The sequence below is a fragment of the Staurois parvus genome, unplaced genomic scaffold (genome assembly GCF_062004578.1).
Source record: "Staurois parvus isolate SC_StPar_1 unplaced genomic scaffold, SC_StPar_1.0 ptg000202l, whole genome shotgun sequence".
NCBI lineage: Eukaryota > Metazoa > Chordata > Amphibia > Anura > Ranidae > Staurois > Staurois parvus.
Window position 1 is genome coordinate 3414049 of NW_028317998.1, and position 22905 is coordinate 3436953.

The following is a 22905-nucleotide window of genomic DNA, read 5'->3' on the forward strand; positions in this document are numbered from 1 at the left end:
TAGTCTGTCATCCAAAAATTGGGCTGCACACTAAAAATGTTCAACTCCAGCAAAGGTTAATTTCATTGACATCACGCTGTTTACTCCCACCCAAAGCCATGCCTCAAATGTGTTTCATCCCCAGCAGGGCTTAATCATGGGTTTACGTCACATCATCATCACATTACGTAACACAACCTGCATGTGTCTCGCCACCGCCATCACAGCATGACCCGTATTTGTCTAGTTTCCTTTATCCATGTCATTGGCAATCTTTATTTGGGCTAGGTGGGCTTACCTACTCTATGGGCCTGAATGTTTAGATTTTAATTCACAACCATCGTCCTAATTACAAATGTAGAATAAACACAGATTGCCTATTACTACACAAAAATTATACCTGTACTTGCAAATTTACATTAGAGATGCAGAAGTTATTTGTTTTTTTAGGAACAACACAATTTTTAATATTACTGTCATATTTCATTCTATTTACATTCCGTGAATAAAATCACAAACGATGATGTTATTCTATATGATCTATCAAATTCAGAAATCTTATTTCAATGTATATCTCAATCAAAGAGATACTATTTTCATGCATCTTCATAGGCTTATTAATCCTTCAAAATTATATTCTTTTTTTTTTATCATTGTAATTTATTTAAAAATGGTTCAATATTTATAGTACACAGTTGTAATTATTAGCATCACAAGCCACATCTGTTTTAGTCTTAAGATGCTAGTGACATTTATGACGTTTGTGTATTAAATCACATGAAAATCCTTACTAAACTGATTACTTTCAGATTAATTTCATACCGCAATTTCCAGAACCCTGTTTCTAATGTTTTCATTTTTTATTTTTTTAGTTTTTGTTTTAAGTTTTTTCCTATTGGGAATGCATCAAATTCAACATCATGTCAACCAAGAAGATGTGTGGGTCAACAACAATAATATCCCTTCTTTTTTTTCCCCATGTTGAATCTGACAACTATAATAAATTAATGTATTCATTTACAAAAGGCAGATATATGTATAACCTTCAATCAGGCGATGAGGTACTCTATAATTCAGTCTAAAATCAATTTTGTCGCTGTTTGCAGAAGTATCTGATCCAAGTCAACTTTTCTTAGGCCCAGTATTTTTTCCTGGATTATCCAAAACTTTAGACATTTTAGGGTTTCCTCTGTGTTCTGCCCATACATGTCTTGCTAAAGTTTTATTCCTTTTCAACAGGATATAATTTGCATGTTCAATTACTCATCAATTGTCCAACCACAGGTTGCAGGAAAGAAAATCACTTAATTTCTCCAATAACACTGACCATCAACACAACAATCCCTCTCGCTAAGCCTGTCTGGACTTGTAGTTCATTCATTCACAGAACTTTGTGAATAAATGATGCGGCCATGTGAGCAGAGCCATGCTGTTTTTAAAAAGTGACACTTGTATGAGGAACTTATCCCTGTACTGCTGTGAAAGAGGAGGTGGGGGGAATCAGGCAGTGACTGCAGAATTGGGAACATGTTACATGTTCCACCCTAAAAGCAGTTGGAACATATAACATGTTCCCAAAGGTGAACTTATCCTTTAAAGTGCCATTCAGCTCCAATCAGTAGTGTTGAACACAGATTCCATTGGAAGTGCTGATTGCTACTTCAAACAAGCTGCTAACAGACTTCAGAACTTCTCCCTGTACTGCTGGGAAAGAGGGGGGGGGATCGGGCAGTGACTGCAGCATTGGGAACATGTTACATGTTCCACCCTAAAAGAAGTTGGAACATGTAACATATTCACAAAGTTGAACTTATCCTTTAAAGTACCATTCAGTTCCAATCGGTAGTGTTGAACACAGATTCCAATGGAAGTGCTGATTGCCATTTCAAACAAGCTGCTAGCAGACTTCAACATGACTTGTTGAAAGACTGCTGTTATACAAGTTGAAGCCCTGTGAAGGAAGCCTTCCATTCTTCTTTTTTTTTTTTTTTTTTTGTGCAAAAGCAGCCAATCCTGAGTTGAAAAGCCTATTCACTGCCAGCATGCTGCAGAAAAACACCCTTGCTATTTGTTTGGAAGCAGTTGTCTTTTTGCAGAGCTCCCAGTTGCTTGAGTCAGTGCTCTGTAATCAGCAGGGAGCATGAGCTTTTCTGAATGCATGAAACCATTGCTTCTGCAGAAAGGATGGGTCCTTTTCTGCAGCATACTGGCAGGAGTCATGCTTTTCAAAGTGCTTTAAGCTAGAAGTTTGTGCTATGAATGGAATATTAGAATGCAGTATAATGAAGAAACAGTAACCCCGTTTCATCTTCAGACAGGAACGTTGATGATTATCCCACTGAAGTTTCTGCATCTAAGTCTAGTAACGTTAGCAACGCCAGAAGTATGGTGAACATTTATACAACGACAGAAAGTAAGTTTATCAAAAATATTTTATTGACTCTTCCAGTCATTTTCACTTCAGGCTTCACTAGCTTTTTTTATTCTGAATATTTATTTTTTTCCTCCTGGACATTTAATGGGTCTTTTAATTCTACATGGGGAGTAAACTATGCAGAAGGTGACAGGATAAGGCTGGTACCCATCTGTCAGCTCACCCTTGGAAACCAAACATTCAGTCTATAGTTCTTACTCTTTGCTTGTCCTCATCCTTTTCCTGATACAATTTGTGGAGTTAGGTGTCAAACAAACTATTTTAGAACTTTTTGTTTTGTATTAAAAAGATGATGACAGCTTGTACAGAAAAGGCATTTCTAGTACAAGGTATCTCTCTTGATAACAGTGATTCCCATTGATTTCATGTGTGACCTCTTGCTTATTAATGGTACAGTATGTCATACTTTCTTTGATTACATGATCATTTTAATATTTAACAATAAGAAATTGTATACTTGTAAGAAAGAAGCAGTGCAAGTTCAGCATCAGTACAGTCCCTTCAGTATTGGCATACTACCAGGGCCAAATACATGCTCCATGCACTCCTAAGTCAACTGCCAGCGGCAATAGTGCCACTTCCCTCTTCTGTCCCTGTCAACTTGCTTATCTTTCCATCCTCCCATCCATCATAAATGGACTCCTTAGTATCACACTGACAAGATCAGATGTCCTAGTGCCATAAGGAAATCTGATTCCAGGAGCAGTTTGACCCGAAAGAGACAGTTTGCTCATTTTGCATCAGTATATCTAGAAACTATGCCTAGAACAATAATGCAGCCTTACTCTGTAACATGTAACAATGTTACTCTGTAACTTACTTTGCAGCAGCCATAAAGTGGTTGTAAAGGCTTCAGGTTTTTTACCCAAATGCACATGTGTCAAACACAAGGCTCGAGGGCTGAATCAGGCCCGCCAGCCATATGTAGCCCTCACATTTCTCCTGCATCTGTGGCTCCCCCCCCCCCCCTCATCTCTGCCCCACTTTGTGTTAGCAGTTGGCAGCAGAGAGGGGGACAGAACAACTCCTACAGATCCTCAGCCTCTCTGTGCAGCCGCAGAACCCCCTCTTCTCTGCCTTCCCTTAGTCTCAGCATTCAGCATGCTGTAGCAGCTGATTCCAGTCCTCCTCTGGTCCTCATCCAGACCCTGCACTTTCTGCCTCTCAGCTCCGCTCCAAGATTCTTCCCAGCAGCAGCACAGGGTAAGGGGGATGCCCTGTGATGCAAGGGAGGGTGGAGGACTTTTTACTTCTGATGGGAAGGGGGAGTACTTGACATCTGATTTAAGGGGGTGAGGTGGGGTGTTCTGGACATCTAGACTTACAAATACAACCAGCCCTTTTAACCATACAACAACCATAATGCTGATGTGGCCCTTTAAGAAATTGAGTTTGACACCTCTGCCTTAATGCATACTCTGCGTTAGGTCCCTTTCACATAGGCAGTCAGATCAGATCCACCTGTCAGTTTTTCAAGCAGATCTGATCAGAAAGTCCATGCATTCCCATGGACAGGCAGCTGTAACTGGACTTGTGTTCGTTTACAACTGCCTACCTCCTGGTGAGATCTGGTCCGCTAAAAAAAAGTAAGGTGATCCATCCTTTTATTTAGGTGGATCGGATTGGAGTCATTTACTCTTGGCCGCCAATAGAGCAGAGTGAGCTGTGTCTGCTCTGTAGAAACTGAACATAGATGTGTTATCTGCTTGCTCTGTTTTGATTAGTGGTGGATCTGTGAGCTGTTCCCCTGCAGATCGTAACAGTATCCATCCCATGTGAAAGGGGCCTTATGGTAAAAAAAAAACCTTTTATATGCAGCCCCCCCCCCCCAAATACTTGCCTGAGTGCTGTGCCCAAGAGCAGTGGTGCTGCTTTCTCTTTCTCTCTCCCTCCCCCCTCACTCCTCACTGGACTTAGTGAGAGCAGTGGGAGCCATTGGCTCTTGCTGCTGTCAGTCAAATCCATTAATGGGGGGGGGGGGAGTGGGCCGAGCAGCACTGTGTGTCAGTAGCCTGGGATCGAGCCTGCACATGGCTTCCTACGGTTGCACATGGAGAAAAGGGGAGCCCAGAACACAGGTGGGGGACCCCAGAAGAGGAGGATCTGGGCTGCTCTGTGCAAAACCATTGCACAGAGCAGGTAGGTATGACATGTTATTACAAAAAAAAAAAAAAAAAGTCTTCACAATTACTTTAAATTGGCCATACATGGTTAGTTTTTCATAATTCTGCCAACATCCTCCTCCTCGTGTTGTGAAATGAGAGATCAGTTGGAAATCCAACCAGGGTTGCCAGATAAAAAGAAATTTGTAGTTCTAGTCTTCCAATATTGCTGTCAATTTTTGGTTAACAAGGAATCCTTGGAGTCTACCATTAACTTCCTCGAATTGGAGACTCAGTGTCCTCCACGCACATGCTATGGTCTGCTTTGTTGCCATAAAGATGAATGCAATCAAGACATGGGATCACCGGGGAGCCTCTACTATCTGTTTATGTAAGAGGGTCTATCATGGGTTTTTCTGTACAGGACCACCGTATATGGTACATTGTCCCTTCGGCCTTGAATCCTCTGAAACAGGAGGAATCATATTCAGGGACATATTTAGCTATACGTACCGGGGTAAAATACCATAGAGTGAGGACTTTGTAAGAGTTTTCAAAGGCCTTTATAAAGCGGGAGCATTTAGCAACTGTTTGCCATATACATACCCAGTTCTCAAGAACTAAGCCCTGTGCAGGTTTCTACAGGATCCAGCTGCCTGGGCAACGTGGGACATATTTCTTTACAGGTAAGTTAGACACTAAAGCTATAGAGGTGTTTTATTATTAAACGCTAAACTTCAGCTTTAAACCTATTGTCATAGGAGAAAACCTTCTATATGCATACTCTGTATCTACCACTGACCAGATGAAAAGGTATTATTTACACATGACAAACATAGATATTTTTTATAATTAGTGGAACGAGGAGAACTTTGTGTTTCAGAGGTGTCACATAGCCTGCTTCATCAGGACAAGCATCTTGGATGTCAAAAGAAGTATAAGATTATTTGTGGTGTTCAGTTGCACTACAAGTGCGACTAGAAGCCCCCAAACAAAGCTGTGTATGCAGGGGTACTATGAGGTGACAAGGAGACTCATCCAGGCCATTACACGGTAAATATCGCTTATAGTTTTTCCGAGATGTGGAAAACACAACTGCTGGCTGTATTGGGAAAAGGTAGTTACTGGTACTTACTGTAGCACCACCCCCTTACAGGTTGCTTAGTAATTATTTTGGGTTCCCTGTCAATCTGAACCTCTGCTTGCAAACCCGACCTCTGCTGACACCACCATGCTCCTGTGACCACAGTAAATCACAACTGTTGGAATCAAAGGTAACTTGGTCAAAAAGAACAGAATGACATTGAAATATGCAGCAAATATAACCACTCTTGGTAATTGTGAGCACAAGTAACAACATTCAACATGAAGCACCAATAATTATCAGGCTTGCTTTCAGATATAATCCACCGCCTCCAATCTGAGGGGGCTACTGAATCCCCAGTGAGCAGAAAGCAACTATCAAGAAACCGGTGAGCTCACTGTAGGTTCCCAGAACTGGATAACAAGGATTAGATGTGAAGGAAAGAGAATTGTCATTGAAATTGAGCACTGTCCCTTTAAGTACACTACAGTGTCTTCTGCGCGTTCCTTGGGGCCCAGTTGGCATGATGTTGAGTTGAGACGTGTAATATAGTTCCCTGGGATGGTGATACAGAGATAGTGAAGGAACAAGGGGAGAATTAACATTTTCCTCTTGATGGTAGCAAATTAAGGCAGGGTCCCCTTTAAAGCACTAACATGGGGCAGGCTTGAAGTGATGAAAAGCAACAGCTGACATAAATGTCTATAGGCAAGGACAGCTCTCTTTATATATCAAAGGCAATGGTTAACAGTAATGGGAATCCTGCTTTGTTGAGGAAGGGAAACTTGTTTCAGTAGCCACTTCTATATCCTGGCCTGCAACTGTATGCCCTGTGATCAGCTTGTACACGAACTGCAATGGAGATGTATCTCAACAATGGTGGCGGCAAGAAATAGGCTGCAAACTGATGCAACTATATGTAATGTTCACAACTATGTGTAGGTAGACAGCTGAGGTGGCAATTTGCCAGTATTCACTAGTGGATGCATGGGTTTCTCTCACCCGGTTAAGTAGTCTGGCAGATTGTAGCGGTCTGTCTCTCTCTCTCTCTGTAAACAGGGGCAGTCCAAAGAATCTCCAGCTCAGACTCGGCATTCCGTCTGGCCTGCTGCTGTCAGCTTCACCTGCTAGGCAGCATGGCAGACCGGGTGGTCAGTAGGCTTCTTTCCACTCTTCCTTTCTCTCCAAGTCAGGCTCTGTGGCCTAGTTCAGCACTTCAGCCATCAGCACACCTCCTTTTCTTTCAGTCTCTCTGCACTTTCCTGGCCAGTCTCCTGGGCTTTGATATTTATATTCCCCTACCCACATGTTACCTCTCTTGGGAAATGTAGTTCCTGACCGCCCTGCTCACCAGGTGAGTCCTGCTATACAGCATACAAGTTCCAGAGGGCTGTTCTGTCCATGTGAGTGACCCTGAATGGCAGACCACCGCCATCTAATGTCAATTTTACTGTACTGCAAGTAATCACATTTCAATGGGTTACATTACTATGGACAGCCCTTTAGTTCTTCACTGGAAACGCCTGTTTGCTGATTTGCCCCAACAGTTCATCCATATACTTGTCATAGGAGAGGGGAATACTGACAAAAAACATGATCATTGCTTAGTTGAAACATCCTCAAACCCAGCATAGTGTTGAGGCTTGAGGACATTTCAGCTAAGCATCATGTTTTTTTGTTACGTACCTTATATTACATGATTTTTACCAACATAGACAGTAGATGTGGCTCCCACCGCTCAGTAACACTGTTGTGAGGTTAACCCCTAATGACTCAGATGGGTCCAGCTGTCTTCTCATAGTACTCCTGCACCGACCGCTTTGTATGGGGGCTTTGGGCCACATCTGTGGGACAGCCGAACAACAATAATCTTGCATGTCTTTTGACATGGATTACATGCTCTTTGTGAAGCAGGCTCTAAGACACCTGTGAAAAGTGTAGAGTATCTCCTATGTATATAGAGATGCTTCATTCCCAGGCACAGGCCTTTCCCAATGTCTCTCTATTAATTTCCTTCTTTTGTTTGTCTCAGCATATAGCAAACCCAACACATTAAGCCATCAGCTTCTGGAGCCCGAACGAGCTAAAGAGCTGAGCAGATCCACTCCAGCCCTGCACTCTGAGGTGAGTTTTGCTGCACTTCACATGCAGAACCTTTATTGAATGCTACAGTCATGCACATTAAGTGTAAGTCGCGGGTATCTAAACTTATTTGTTGATGCATGAAGACAATTTAATACTTTCAAAAATACATTTTAATATGTTTGTTTTTCTGGATATATTGTAGACAGAATCTGACACTGCATCTGAAATTAGCTTCAAACTCAAAAGGCACAGAAAGACACAGAGTAGTGGCAGCAACTCCTCCGACATGGCATCCGTCTCTTCTGTAAGTACGTCTGGATGAAGACTACTGAGACAAAATGAATGACCAACTGGCCTCTTCTGCATAACCTAAAAAATGGAAGGAGCTGATCTGATTGATTTATGTGGGCAGCACAGATGTTTCAGACATTTTTGTAAATGCGTCTCATTGGTACAAAATGAGGCTAGTTTTATAAAACATATTTTTGTAGTTGGCTTGTTATAAGACAAACAATTGTATTGTGTTGGTCTAGCAACATGCATGCACTTCATATTAATTGAAAGCAGAAGCAAAGTTCTTGGCTATACTGAAGTACCCATTGCTAACATTCTAAGCCTATTTTCAGGCAGCCAGGTAAATATAAAGCTGAGATATGTGTGTGTAAACTGTTCTTCATGAGAAAGGAGATGGTATTCTATTTAGGCTCGGATCACAGTAGCTGACTCCAAAGTAGTGCGATTTTCAGTTCGACTTTGATAAGACCAACACTCTCTGGCATTGAATCTATGTCAAAGTTGGATCAAAGTAGTGCAGGAACCTTTTCTGAAGTCGCACTGACTTCAGTAGTGTCAATTGGAATGGCTCTCATAGAGATACAATACATGGCATTTCACATGTCCTGCGACTTTGGGTCTCACAAGTCAGATCCTAAATCTCAGGAGTGTGAACTGAGCCTAGGGCAAGATTATGATTCAGATAATTAGTCCTCCTAGTTCTTATCCTCTACTAAAAAACAAAAATAGTGTCTTGTTTAGTAAAAATAGTGAATTGTTTAGTATAAGACACTGGACAGGACGGACATCACTAAATCCACAAAAATGGATGTTGTCAGCCCCCAAAAAGACTCAAAAGCAGAGTGCATTTCTGGAAAATAACCATGTATTTTTCTGTACTTACAGGGTCTTTTAAAGCGATAAAACCTGGAGAAATGCACATGTATTGCAGAGATGTACTGCTTTTTTTGTCTAGTCCTGACATACACTTTAAATCATTCAATGCCCTATAGTGGCTCGTCATAGCCGTTGGAGTGAGTTTATTCTCCCAAAGAGAATATTCTCAGTTTTGTAATACCTGCAAGATATGTAGTGGAGCAAAGATATTTAAACTATAGACTACATAGATCCTTACATGTGAATAATAAATGTCTTTTGGCAGGTCAGTAACAGTGTCCTCAGCGTGTACAGTGGAGATTTCGGCAGTGTGGATGCACAGGGATCAGTTCAGTTTTCCCTAGACTATGATGAAAAGAATCGGGAGTTCCATATCTATGTGGCTCAGTGCAAGGACCTGGCAGTTGTGGATGAGAAGAAAGGACGATCAGACCCGTTAGTATTACCCTTATACCTAGCATGCATGTACAGTACATCTTACCATCGCTAGGAATGAATGAGAAATGTGGGTAAGAATCAATCATTCTTTGGCAAAAAGAGAACACTCATGAAGTGGAATTGGCAGAACAGCTGATCACGTAATAAGCAATTAAGTGGGAGCACAGCCTGTGTGCATACAAGTGCAAGGTTGAATGCTTCGTACACTCTTGCCCATGGACACAAGCCTTCTTTTCATATCACTGCAAACTACCTTGTTTAGGACACAAACAGATGTATCAGCAAGAGTGAGGAACAGTAAAAGATCTACCCATTGTTACTAAGATGGTAACCTCCTAGGGATGTCCTTCCTAGGACCTAAACAACATTTTTTCTGCTTTTTGCAACATGTTGTAAGGTAATACACTCTTCCTCATCGTTGTAGCACTGCTTAAATCACCTGCAACCCATTAACATTGCCCTGTGTAATAATGGCCCTAGGATCCATTCACACATTGTGCATAGCCCCTGCACCCCTCCTTGCACTTAATCTTTTCTTTAGAATTTGCAGCACATGTGCCGTAAATGCAGTCTACTCTGCAGTCACATAACAAGCCAGTTCCATCTTCCTCTTCTACATGGTTGATGCTAGTTGGTGCTTCATAGAATGGCACATAAGTTACGACATGTGAGTTGCATTTTGTGCACTGTAAGCGGATGCATCAAGATGGTCAACCCTAGGGATGTGTCGTTCTTGGCTCACAGAACGTACATTAAGTAATACTGGGTTATTCAGAGTGGAGGGCAAAGCTGAAGCATGGAAATGATAAGTAGTGCTTAGCTTGCTTTTTTTTTTTTCATTTTAAACATTTGGGGTAAAAGGAATTCTAAAAAGCTAGAAGGGGGACTCAAAGTGTGAACGAGCCCTCAGGCTTTAAATCCTTCACAGAGTATTAAAACTAAATGTTTAAATTTTGTGCTTTATATCTTAATAGTAATAGTAACAATGACTTTATTCATTGTTGGATTAATCACAATTTTCAAATTGCTTTGGCAGTCAGATGCAGATCTTGCTGGTTTTAATAAAGATGCTGTATGACGTATATTAGCTGTATGCTGCAAACCCATTGCTTAAAACAATACGTACCTACTGCTAAAACTGATCTGGCATTATCTTAGATGTGACTGAGAGATTATTTGCACATCTGCTATGGCAAGCAAAGAATGTGCCTTTTATGAGACATTTGATATTTCAAGGACAGGAGAAACCTGTTTGATAAATGTGGTGCCGCATTCAAGTGTAATTAATGTCTCCATTTGCAAACAGGTGACTTTAATATGTACTTGGGCATTCCCACAATTATTTATTCAGTGGCAGGTCTGAAATTAGTGCTCAACAGTGCCAACAGACAAAGAAAAAGACTATATAAACAGAACTGTATTCGTGGAGATCAGTGCATACCTGACAGGTTTGCTTACAAGCTTGTTCATATTAATTGCTTTTGCTTCTTTGCATCTCCCTCACTGTTGCTGTTCTAAGGGATTTTTGTGAAAAATAAGAGATCTTCTGCTAGTTTGGGACTCATCTGCCTACAGGTAGTTCCCAGATTTTCTCAAAGTGGAGTAACAAAATTCCAGATTGTCTTTGAAACATTACCTACAGGTGCAGTATGGTGTGGCCCAAAATACACAGTTGTTTATAGCCAAATATCACTTGTCATACTCCTCCATGTCACAAAGGAGGAGGAAAAATAAAACTGGCAGGGGTTATAATCTTTTCTTACACTATACAAAATGAAAAAAAAAATTTTTGCCTTTAGTTTCACTTTAACTCACCTTACCATATGTGAACTTCTCTACACATATTAAAATACGACTTGTCCATAGGACCAGAGTGTAAGTGCCGATACAGCCAATTGTTAACCACAGGACCAGAATAATTTCTTTCATTTTTTACACACATGTATCAATCTGCATTTTTGGCTAAAAATTACTTACAATCACAAGAACATTATATGTTTTCTGAAAGCAGAGACCGGTAGAAAAAAAAAAGCTGTTGGAATTTTTTTGTTGCACAATATATTTGGAGAGTGATTTACAACCGTGGCCAAACCTTTTGAGATTGACACAAATATTAATTTTCATAAAGTCTGCTGCCTCAGTTTTTATGATGGCAGTGTGCATATCTTCCAGAATGTTATGAAGAGTGATCAGATGAATTGCAATAATTGCAAAGTCCCTCTTTGCCATGATAAGCAACTTCATTCCAAAAAACATTTCCACATCATTTCAGCACTGCCACAAAAGGACCAGCTGACATCATGTCAGTGATTCTCTCGTTAACACAGGTGTCTGTGTTGACAAGGACAAGGCTGGAGACCATACTGTCGTGCTGATTGAGTTAGAATAACAGACTGGAAGCTTTAAAAGGAGGGTGGTGCTTGAAATCATTGTTCTTTCTCTGTTAACCATAGTTACCTGCAAGGGAACATGTGTAGTCATCATTGCTTTGCACAAAAGGGATTCACAGACAAGGATATTGTGGCTACTAATATTGCACCTAAATCAACCATTTATTGAATCATTGAGAACTTCAAGAAGAGAGGTTTAATTGTTGTGAAGAAGGCTTCAGGGTGCCCAATAAAGTCCAGCAAGCGCCAGGACCATCTCCTAAAGTTGATTCAGCTGCAGGATCAGGGCACCACCAGTGCAGAGCTTGCTCAGGAACAGCAGCACAGAGATGTGAGTGCATCTGCATGCATAGTGTGGAGAAGATTTTGGAGGATGGCCTTTTGTTAAGGGCAGCAAAGAAGCCACTTCTCTCCAGGAAAAACATCAGGGACAGACTGATATTCTGCAAAAGGTACAGGGATTGAACTGCTGAGGACTGGGGTAAAGTAATTTTCTCTCATGAATCCCCTTTACGATTATTTAGAGCATCTGGAAAAAACCTTGTCCAGAGAAGTAAAGGTGAGTGCTACCATCGGTCCTGTGTCATGCCAACAGTAAAGCATCCTGAGACCATTCATGTGTGGGTTACTTCTCAGCCAAGGGAGTGGGCTTATTCACAATTTTGTCTAAGAACACAGTCGTGAATAAAGAAAGGTACAAAAACGTCCTCCGAGAGCAACTTCTTCCAACCATCCAAGAACAATTTAATGACGAACAATACCTTTTCCAGCATGATGGAGCACCTTGCCATAAGGCAAAAGTGATAACTAAGTGGCTTGGGGAACAAACCATCGAAATTTTGTGTCTATGGCCAGGAAATTCCCCAAACTCTAATCTTATTGAGAAATTGTGGTCAATCCTCAAGAGGCGGGTGAACCAAAAAATACCCACAAATTCTGACAAATTCCAAGCATTGATTATGCAAGTATGGACTGGTATGTCAGGATGTGGCCCAGAAGTTGATTGACAGCACACCAGGGTGAATTGCAGAGGTCTTGAAAAAGGAGGGTCAACACTACAAATATTGACTCTTTGTATAAACTTAATGTAATGGTCAATAAAAGCCTTTTGACACTTATGAAATGCTTGTAATTACAGTATACGTCAGTATACCATAGTAACATCTGGCGAAAAGATCTAAAAACACTGAAGCAGCAGACTTTGTGAAAAATATTTGGGTCATTCTCAAAACTTTTGGCCACGGCTGTAGTATACGCCTATTTTCAGGAAAAAAATATAAAAAAATAAATTTTAGTTCAAACACACAAAATATAATACCTGTTTATTTTGGTAAAATATAAACGATGGTGTTGTGCTGAGTAAATAGATACCAAACATACCAATTCTTAAAATTGCGAGCGCCCGAGATATTGTGAAAAACACTGGTTTCCAAAAACATCCCTAGGCGATGGTGTCAAAGCCTTTGCTGCTCATCCTTTTAGCGTTAACTGTAAGCTCTTGGGATGGAATTATTGCTCTCACTCTGACATTTGCGATGATACCTCACATATGTGGTGTGATCATGGTTACATACCCTGGGCCCATGTTTGCAGTGTGTGCAGGTCTACAGGGTTAGTTATTTTTTACTTTTTAATTTTTTTTTTTTTACTTTATTACTATCACAAGAAGTAACCATCCCCCATGTGATAGCATTGACCGGGTGATAGGCACTCTTTATTGACCCCAAAAGCCATCAGCTTGTGTTTACATCCAAAGAGCTAAACTAGTGAATTGGTTTCATTTTCTGACCAGGAAACATTGAAAGTGTATCTGTAAGCAAAATTTTTTTTTTTTTTTTTTAGCTTTGGATAGAGTGGTGCGGGGTTAAATTTTCAATCAGGTATTTATTCCTTTGTTTGTCCTCACCGTTGAGATTTACTCTCATTTGTTCTGGTGACCACTGTTGTTGATATAGAGAGTGGTGGAAAATCCTACATTTTATGGTTGGCACCACAATAGGAGTAGAAGAGAAATAGGAGTAGAAGATCTGGTAAAAGCTGTCTAAGGGGGCATTTCATGTTTTTGAATAGACTTCCTTTCACTACCTCTTAAATGTTTGGGACAGGAAGTCTCTCCAGTTGGATACAGACAGCAAAATAAAGCCCAACAGAGGCTGTAACCATTCCCAACTATAGAAAGGTTAAAAGAAAACTTTTTTCCTACGGATCAACTTCATGTGTCACACCTTCATTTGCTTTGCATATCCTTTTAAAATTACCTTACCATTTTGCAAAGAATATTTGTTTATAAATATTCATTTTATTTATAAATATTTATTAAAAATCGGAACAAAACATATGGTGTGTCAATGTCTTTATGAAGAATCGATAACAGAACTGTTCGTAACAGTCCTCAGCCCTCAGGCCCCATTCACACCTGTGTGTTCTGGGAACTTGTGCAGAAATGAACAGGAACACGCTAAAAACGTGCCAGATTTACAGTCCCGTTAATTTTTAATGACACCTTAAATTCGGCCAGCAGTGTTGTGTTTTTGTGCCCTACAAAACACACGTTCCGAGTCTGAAAATGTTCTGGTGCATCTTTGCTAAAGCCAGTTCAAGTGAACGGGCTGCCGTATGCACGATGTGTGGAAATGTGTAAAAACATAGGGAAAAAAAGCATGCAAATATGTGTGTTTGCCTTATGCTGGGTGTGATTGGAGCCTCATAATGATTGGAGTCATTAAATATGCACCTTGTTCAGAGTTTAAAATGCAGCTTTGAGATGCATGCAAGCATTGTTGTAGTGCACTATACAGTGGGGAAAGCAATTATTTGATCCCATGCAGATTTTGTACGTTTGCCCACTTACAAAGAAATTAAGGGAGAATAATTTTTATCATAGGTGTATTTCAAATGATAGAGACAGACGAAAATCCAGCAAAAACACGTTACAAATGTCGTAAATTGAGTTGCAGTTCAGTGAGTAAAATAAGTATTTGATCCCCAAGCAAAACATGATGTTCTCTAAATCCTTAAGGTTTCTTGGCTGTCGCTTGGCAACTCAAGTTTTTAGCTCCTTCTGTGCATTATCTGTGGGATTAAGGTCTGGAGACCGGCTAGGCCACTCCATGATCTTAATGTGCTTCTTCTTCAACAACTCCTTTGTTGCCTTGGCGGTATGTTTCGGGTCATTGTCATGCTGGAAGACCCATCCACGACCCATCTTCAGTGTTCTGGCAGAGGGAAGAAAGTTCTCATCCAAGATTTTACAACACATGGCCCTGTCCATTGGCCCCTCAATGCGGCAAAGTCGGCCTGTACCCTTAGCAGAGTAACAGCCCCAAAGCATAATGTTTCCACCTCTGTGCTTGACTGTAGGGATGATGTTCTTAGGGTCATAGTCAGCATTTTTCTTCCTCCAAACACAGCAAGTGGAGTTAATGCCAAAGAGCTCAATTGTGATCTCATCTGACCACAGCACTTTCTCCCAATCCTTCTCTGAATCATTTAGACGTTCAAAGGCAAACTTCAGAAGGGCCTGTACATGTGCCTTCTTGAGGAGGTGGACCTTGCGGGCACTGCATGATTTCAATCCATGGCAGCGTATTGTGTTACCAATGGTTTGTTTGGTGACTGTGGTCCCAATTGCCTCGAGATCATTCACAAGTTTCTCCCATGTAGTTCTGGGCTGATCCCTCACTTTTCTCATGATCATCCTTACCCCATGAGGTGAAATGAGGTGTCTGGAGCATGGAGCTCCAGATCCATTTGCAAATAATCACTCCAACAATTGTCTCCTTCTCACCAAGCTTATTTCTGATGGTCTTGTAACCTATTCCAGCCTTGTGCAGGTCTACAATCTTGTCCCTGATGTCCTTAGACAGCTCTTTGGTCTTGCCCATGATGGTGAGGGAGAATGAGATTCTGTGGGCAGGTGTCTTTTATACACATAACAAGTTGTCATTGGTAGCACCTTCTTAAATTGACAGGACTAATCTGTGTACCACATGAGCACATAGCCAGTCTGTGGGAGCCGGAATTATTGTTGGTTGGTAGGGGATCAAATACTTATTTTATTCACTGAACTACAACTCAATTTATAACTTTTGTATTGTGTGTTTTGTCTGGATTTTTGGTTGATTTTCTGTCGTTAACATTTAAAATACAGATATGATAAAAATTATAGACAATTTCTTTATAATTAAGCAAACTTAAAAAATCTGCAGGGGATCAAATAATCATTTTCCCCACTGTACCGCCTTATTCTCTTTTGTCAGTAATCTGCTGATCTATAAACTGTTTTCTGTACCTGCTTGTAATGCAGAAGTAATCCCAAAAACACATTTATGTAGGAACCTACTTCTCTGTCCAATGCAGAGAGCATGATGCATCAAAGAGTTAGGATTCAGAAGTTTATTACTACAGACCTGTTTGGCGCTCTCTAATTTAGATGCAGAGAGCTCAGATTTAGGCAGCACAGTAAAAGTGTTTGATATCAATAGCAGTTCACTCTCTGATATTTGGTGTTGCTTAGAATAGCTCATTAAAGCCTAAATCAAGATACATGTTTGTTACTTCTGTTTTTGTCCCTGATGGGTGACTTCCACTCTCTGCCTGTGCAGTTTAACATAAGAGAGCCTTCCAGCTTTTTTTTCTACAGAAAGTAAAGTAAAATCTCCCAAATGAACAGACAGAAATAAAAGAGCTGTGAATGGGGTTGAACTAATCTTCTTCAGTTATATGGTTTGTGCAGTTACTAGACTTTGTCCAGGGCTTAAGGCTTTGAGGAGGACATCCTTGCACTCATGCTTGTAATACAAGGAATTAGGAAACAAATCTGTAGATCACATCTCCCTAGAGTTGCATAGCTTTAAAGTGATTGTAAAGCCTCCCCTTGTAAAACAACAGTTTAAAATAGAAATGAAAGGCAAACCATTTGTGTATAGATATAAAAAAAAACATTATATATACCCTTTTTTCATTTTTCTATAAGTGATGACATACCATCTGTTCTCAGCTGCATAAGAGCTGGGGGAGGAGAAACAGCAGGACACTGGTCTTGCCAGTGAAAAACTGCAGTGGCGAAAGGGGTGTCAGCAAATGTCTGATCATTGGAGGACTGAGTTCCCAGCACAGCTAGAGAACTGACCATGCTGTGCTCTTCTGCTTAGCGTAGTCAGGTTTTTAATGGGAAAGCAGAGGGACTGGCAGGGCCACCAGGGATTTCATGCAAAGGAAGCAATGTAAAGAGAACAGGATACCTTTTCATACAAGTACATGGTTCTGGTGACACACATCAGGAATATGAAATGTTGGGTTTACATCTTCTTTAATTTTCTGTAGACTACTCTTTTTGCTACCTTTTTTTTTACTTTTCTTCTCTTTTTTTTTTTTTTTTTTTTTTAAGCCTTCAAGGACCAAAAATCGAAATAGCCATTTTTCCAATGTAGAACTTTGGGCCTGCAATGATTGGTCTTAGGGGACAGCACAATAAAATAGACCTGGCAGAACAGCAAAATTAACATATGGAAATTTGGCCCTGGAAAGAAGAGCACATTACACTGGGAGAAAAATATTTACACACACACACACACACATGCACTGTCTAAATGTATGTGTGTGTGTATATATAAATTTCCCTTTCCCCTTTAATATACATTCACAGGAAGAGTAAGCATGCAAACAGTGAACTCATTCCACCCTGACAAGTTTCTCTGAGGTGATTGTGGGATGTGTTTGAGCTGTTCTAACAAGTTTCTTCTGCAATTAGCACTTACATGGAAAGTCCAAAAGGTACTCAGATATAATAAATAGCACCCGAGGTGCTAAACTGCAAAACTGTGTTAATTACAAAAGTCTATGAATGGACACTTTTCCAATAATATTTGAATGGAACATGCAACTAATTGGATTTTTTTAGGACCACTGCAATTAAAATATGAAGACTGTGATACAATACCTAAAAATGCTGTAGACTGAAATGTATATAACTCTGAGAATGATGCTCTCCACCTTAACCTAAGCAAGAGCAAATTCCTTAGAGCCTTGGACATGTGAAGCAGGGTCTTCCAGGTAGCTGAAAGTACTTCTCATTGCTTTCTCTGAGCCCTGGTATCCCCCAAAACAGGTGTGCTCTTAAATGCAAATACTGATTAGGAGAAGGAAGTTCTCAATAACTAATAGTAAATCCGAAGAGGTGAAAGGGGACAGTACAGCCATTAACTTGCAGGTCAATATCTGTGTACTGGAGTACAGTTGGGGAAATTAAATTAAGCAGACTGTCACTTTTCTGGCAGTATGTCCCCTTTAATATGGCCTAATTCATGAAAGCCTTCAGTACGAGTACCACCTGGTGAATCAGATTCAGGAATTTCTTACTACCTTTACTTTTAGAATCTGTCACTATGGCTAAAGTTGGGAGAGGGGGCATTGTGTGTATTACTTTTTAAATATATTTGAATATGTTTTACTTTACAGTAGTTGCCAGAATGAAGGCCGCTCACATCCTAGCTATCAATAATGCAGGTCACACTGAACTGATAGATGCCTGATGTCTGTGATTGACAACAAATGGCAGTAGGCAGATTCCATAGACACTATTCAGTCCAATAGTGACTTTGAAATCCACTTATCAACATCTCCTGTCAGTTACAGGCAAGGCAGACCCAATGAGGAACTAATATCAGGAGTTCCCTATCAGGCTCCACCCACCCGACAACTGAAATTCATGGACACCACCAGGTGGGTGGTGCCTTATGGAGAACTCTGAGACTAGTTCCCCATCAGGTTCACTTGGCCTGTGACTGACAGTGCATGTCAGATTGAAAAGCTTCCATTTGACTGATTAGTGGCTGTTGATCAGCCCACTTCTATGTGCTGTCAATCAAACGTAAAGCAGACCTGATGGGGGGGACTACTCTCAGTTCCCTATTAGGCTCTGATCATTCCACTACAAAACCCCTCGGTCATGCACCTGGGGTGGTCAGGAGAACACTGAGGGAGGAATGTCCGGTGTGGACACTCCTTCCTCAGTGCTGGCATGGACAGATTCATGTACCTGTCTCTGACAGTTCCAATTGCCAGCAGTTTGACTGGCCACGCGCATCCTAGCACCCAACAATGCAAGTCACACTGAACTGATGGATGCCCTATGCCTGTGATTGACAACAGATGGCAATAGACAGATTCCATAGCCGCTATTCAGTGGAATCCACACACTAATATCTGCTGTCAGTCACAGGCAAGGCCGATCTGATTGGAAACCATTTCAGAGTTCTCCATCAGGCTTCACCCACCCGACAACTCAAATTCATGAATACTGCATCTGTGGAGTGTGATGGGGAACTCTGAGACGAGTTCCCCATCAGGTCCACCTGGCCTGCGACTGACACTGCACGGCAATGGGCAAATTCGAAAGCTGATTTCGAGCTGAATAGAAGCTATCAATCAAACTACTTCTGTGCTCAGCCAATCAAAAGTAAAACGGACCTGATGGGTAACTAGTTTCTCTGTTCCCATTGGGCTCTGCCCATTCCATTACAAATTTCCCCAGTCATGTGCCTGTCATTGTGAGAGTCACAGGGCAAAGGGGGAGGGTAGGAGTGCACTGAGGGTGAAGTGTCCAGTATGGACACTCCTAAGTGCTGGCATCAGTTTATTCATGTACCGGTCTCTGTCATGTAAATGGATTTGGGGCAGAAGCGCTGTCACTTTCAGTGCTGCCATCAGACAGAATTCTAAAGAATGAGTACGACATCCTTTAGAAATTCCCCAGAATGTGTTTTAGAGGTGCAGAGAGCCTCACAAAAATGAGGGTTTTTTTTAAGTAGCTCTCATTTTATTCCTCTTGCAAGGTAACAATTTAATAGAGTTCCTTTTTTAGCAAACCTAGTGGAAATCAAAATGGCCAATACCAAATAAAAAATGGGCGTGCAGGGAAGTGAAATGTCACTCCGCTCTTTCACAGAATTTAATGTGGGCAAATTGCTAGTCAGGGTTGTAAAGTTGCTGAAAAAAAATCCAGACCAGGCATCCAATTTATTTTTCATGTTCAGTGTGTGTCTCTCTCTCTCTCTCTCTCTCCTCTTTTTTACTTACAAGTTTTTGGTAATATTCATTTTATACTAACTGCAATATTTTATAGCTATGTCAAGACCTACCTTCTCCCAGACAAAGCTAGAATGGGCAAGCGGAAAACCTCAGTGAAAAGGAAGACCATCAACCCAGTTTACAATGAAGTATTAAGGGTAGGACTATATATTGTATATAATGCTTTTCTATTTTGTGCAGGAAAGAGTATAGCTACATATTACTGTACTGCTAGTTTTAGTTAACCTCCTGATGTTATTCCTTGTTGGAATCGGGCTCTCAGACATCCACTGTCTAAACATCTTTATTTTTTGATTATCCTCTAACCTCGAAGCAAGCACATCACAGGACATGGTCCATTAGGCAGCTGTCTGCCCCTACTTCAAGAGATCTTGGGCAGCTACTAGGAAGGGGATACCTCTAATTATTCTGCTGTTTTGCTCCAGTCTCTCATAGAGAAGTAACCAGTGAATATTGTTTCCAGGAGTAAATATGAAGACAATTGAAGTTATTTTTTTTATTGTGACCTGCAAAAGAACATGACCTGGAATGTTGCTTGTTACTTTTCTGCAAATCTGCTGGTTTCCTGAATAAGTAAAGATGGAGCTGATGGTCAAGTGAACTGCAATGTGTTTAAAGGCTAGCTAGCTGATGACATACATATACTGCAGAGCTGTAATTACTATTTTTTTTCTTCCAAACAGTTCATCTATTCAAAAAATAAAAATCACATATCAGCATGTCTTCGTAGTCCATTGAGAACTACAAGTCCACCTGCCACTGTGTTTACTGTTAGAGCAGTAAGGATGTGGAACACCCATCCACAGTTGGTGGCGTCAGTAGGGAATATTGATCATTTAAATAAAAAACTATTAAATGGGCATCTTAGAGAACACAATATACAGAGATATTGGAAGTGGTAGAGACACATGCATACACGCCCCCTCATAGGTTGAACTGTATGGACTGGTGTCTTTATTCAACCTTGCCATCTATGTATGTAACTATGAATTAAATGACTGTGTGGGCTGAGTCCATTTGAAATGTGTTAGTGGCTGTGGGGGAGGGGATCCTCTACCTGCTGTCTCAAGGGAAGGGGATCAAGGGGAGAGGGGGGCAGGAGCTGGAACATCTAAAATGTTGTCCCCTAAATATGGGTGTAGTATGTAACCTATTCCTGAAGGTGAACCTATCCTTAAATTATTCTTGTGCATTGAACAATGCATGTGTATTGTAGCGATTTCATTCTGCATTCATAAATGGGAGCTATTGTCAGACTGGCACAGCTCCATCTTTTATAAATTCCAGAATGATGTACTCATCTTAGCTGATAAATCTTCTTTTTATAACATGAATATGTATTGTTTAGTTTCTATTAACAGACTCATTAATGCTTTCATTTATATTCTAGTACAAAATTGAAAAAATGGTTTTACTGATCCAGAAATTAAACCTGTCTGTGTGGCACAATGACCCGCTTGGCAGGAACAGCTTCCTTGGGGAACTGGAGATTGACCTCACCAGCTGGGATTGGAGTAACACAAAGCCCAACTGGTACATCTTAAAACCAAGGGTAAGTTGGTGGAGTATATTCCAAAGGAAAAAGCTAGGCTTTTTTGTTGTATTACCACAGATTTCATAAAACCTCAACACATACAATATATATGAAAAATGTAAGCAAGTTCACTTGATGAAAGGAATTCCTAGTGCAGTGGCTATTGCAAATTATATAAAAAAAGGAGGACTAAAGCACATTACTTACAAATTGTGTTGGCTTTTTCTATTTTTCCTGCCTGACCTTGCTACTTTAAGACACTTACAACCCAAATGGGAAAAGTAAAGGGACTGTTAAAGGAGAAATAGGGCCAAAGCTCTTTTGACGCTACTTCTCCTATGGATCACAAAAGTGCATTTCGTTCTGCATTCCTGTGACCCATATTCAGCCAACAGTGGGCTAAAGTCACTGAGCCGATCCAGACTTTGGGTGGACCCTGAATTTAAGTTCAAGATCTCACCAGATGCCAGGACTGGCAGATGGCTCAGCCTCTCAATGAGCCACTAAAAGCCTGCACCAACAGCTTCCACCCCCTCCACAGCCTTGCACTCCAGTGAGCACTGGAGGAACAGAGCAGACAGCCGGTGACTGACAGTCACCAGCTCTCTGCTCACTGAAGACCAAGAACTAAGCTATCAGCAGGCTTTGATCACTTGGTTCTCAGTCTTAGAGGCATTTGGGGACAGATGCAGCATCGGAAGGATGCTGCATCCACCTAGGTGAATATGTACGTTTGGGATTTTTTAATCTCAAACTTCTCTTTTAAGGGCAGTTTTGAGCTTTTCTGCCGTTCATATTACATTTTTTTCTCTCTCTGCTGACTCCTCAGTGGTGGACCTGCATATAAAGTAGATAGCATGCTACCACCAACAGGCTGGGGAGATAACAAATACAGTCTGTAAAAGGAGTATTGTCATCATTCCTTTACTTGAATAAGAGCAAGCATGCAGACAATTATATTCACAGGTAGGAGAACTGCTATGGCTGTTTTCATGTTGCACCTACTTGTGCTTAATGTCCAATTCTAGCAATTTGTTTCGATTTCATTTTGGACAGATTGGGGAAGGATTCTAATCTCTCTTAGATTTTTTTGCCGCCTCTGCCCCTCTAGGGGAAATTTCCCTTGCATCAAACAACTTTTTGTGAAGGCTTTTATTGACCTGTCAGTTCCAGTCTAGGTAAAACCATCATATGACTGCAGGGCACAGCATTAATAATAATTTAACAAGCTTCAGTAGGCATGTTTAATGTATTAAGCATATCGTAGATTGCCAGAGAATATTTGGCTCAGATGTGTAGATACATACGTGTAAAGTAAATACCTATTAAGCATTCCAAATGGTTGTTAAAATAATGCACTGCATACTGGTGTTTAGAGTTTATAAAAATTCCTGTGAGCTAAGTGTATTTATAACTTATGCCACAAGCTCGGCTGCATACTTTGTCTGCATTCATCTCAGAACAGAAGTGTAGGAGAACTTTACAAAAGATGTAAATTAATTGAAGCAAAAAAAAAGTGTGTGTATGTGTGCATATACAGTGTGTGTATATATATATATATATATATATATATATTGTACTTTTCAAGTGTTCTTCTT

General features: G+C 40.6%; 1 protein-coding gene across 2 annotated transcripts in view; it reads left to right on the forward strand.

Annotated features, from left to right (window-relative positions):
- LOC149461447 (synaptotagmin-like protein 2) overlaps positions 1 to 22905 on the forward strand; it is a 129242-nt gene that overhangs the window by 90686 nt on the left and 15651 nt on the right. For both annotated transcript variants that reach the window (XM_089678287.1, XM_089678288.1), the window contains 6 exons: positions 2294 to 2392; positions 7632 to 7723; positions 7887 to 7988; positions 9120 to 9289; positions 19808 to 19910; positions 21164 to 21325. In XM_089678287.1, coding sequence (XP_089534413.1) covers positions 2294 to 2392; positions 7632 to 7723; positions 7887 to 7988; positions 9120 to 9289; positions 19808 to 19910; positions 21164 to 21325 — 728 coding nt within the window. The remainder of the gene's footprint in view (positions 1 to 2293; positions 2393 to 7631; positions 7724 to 7886; positions 7989 to 9119; positions 9290 to 19807; positions 19911 to 21163; positions 21326 to 22905) is intronic.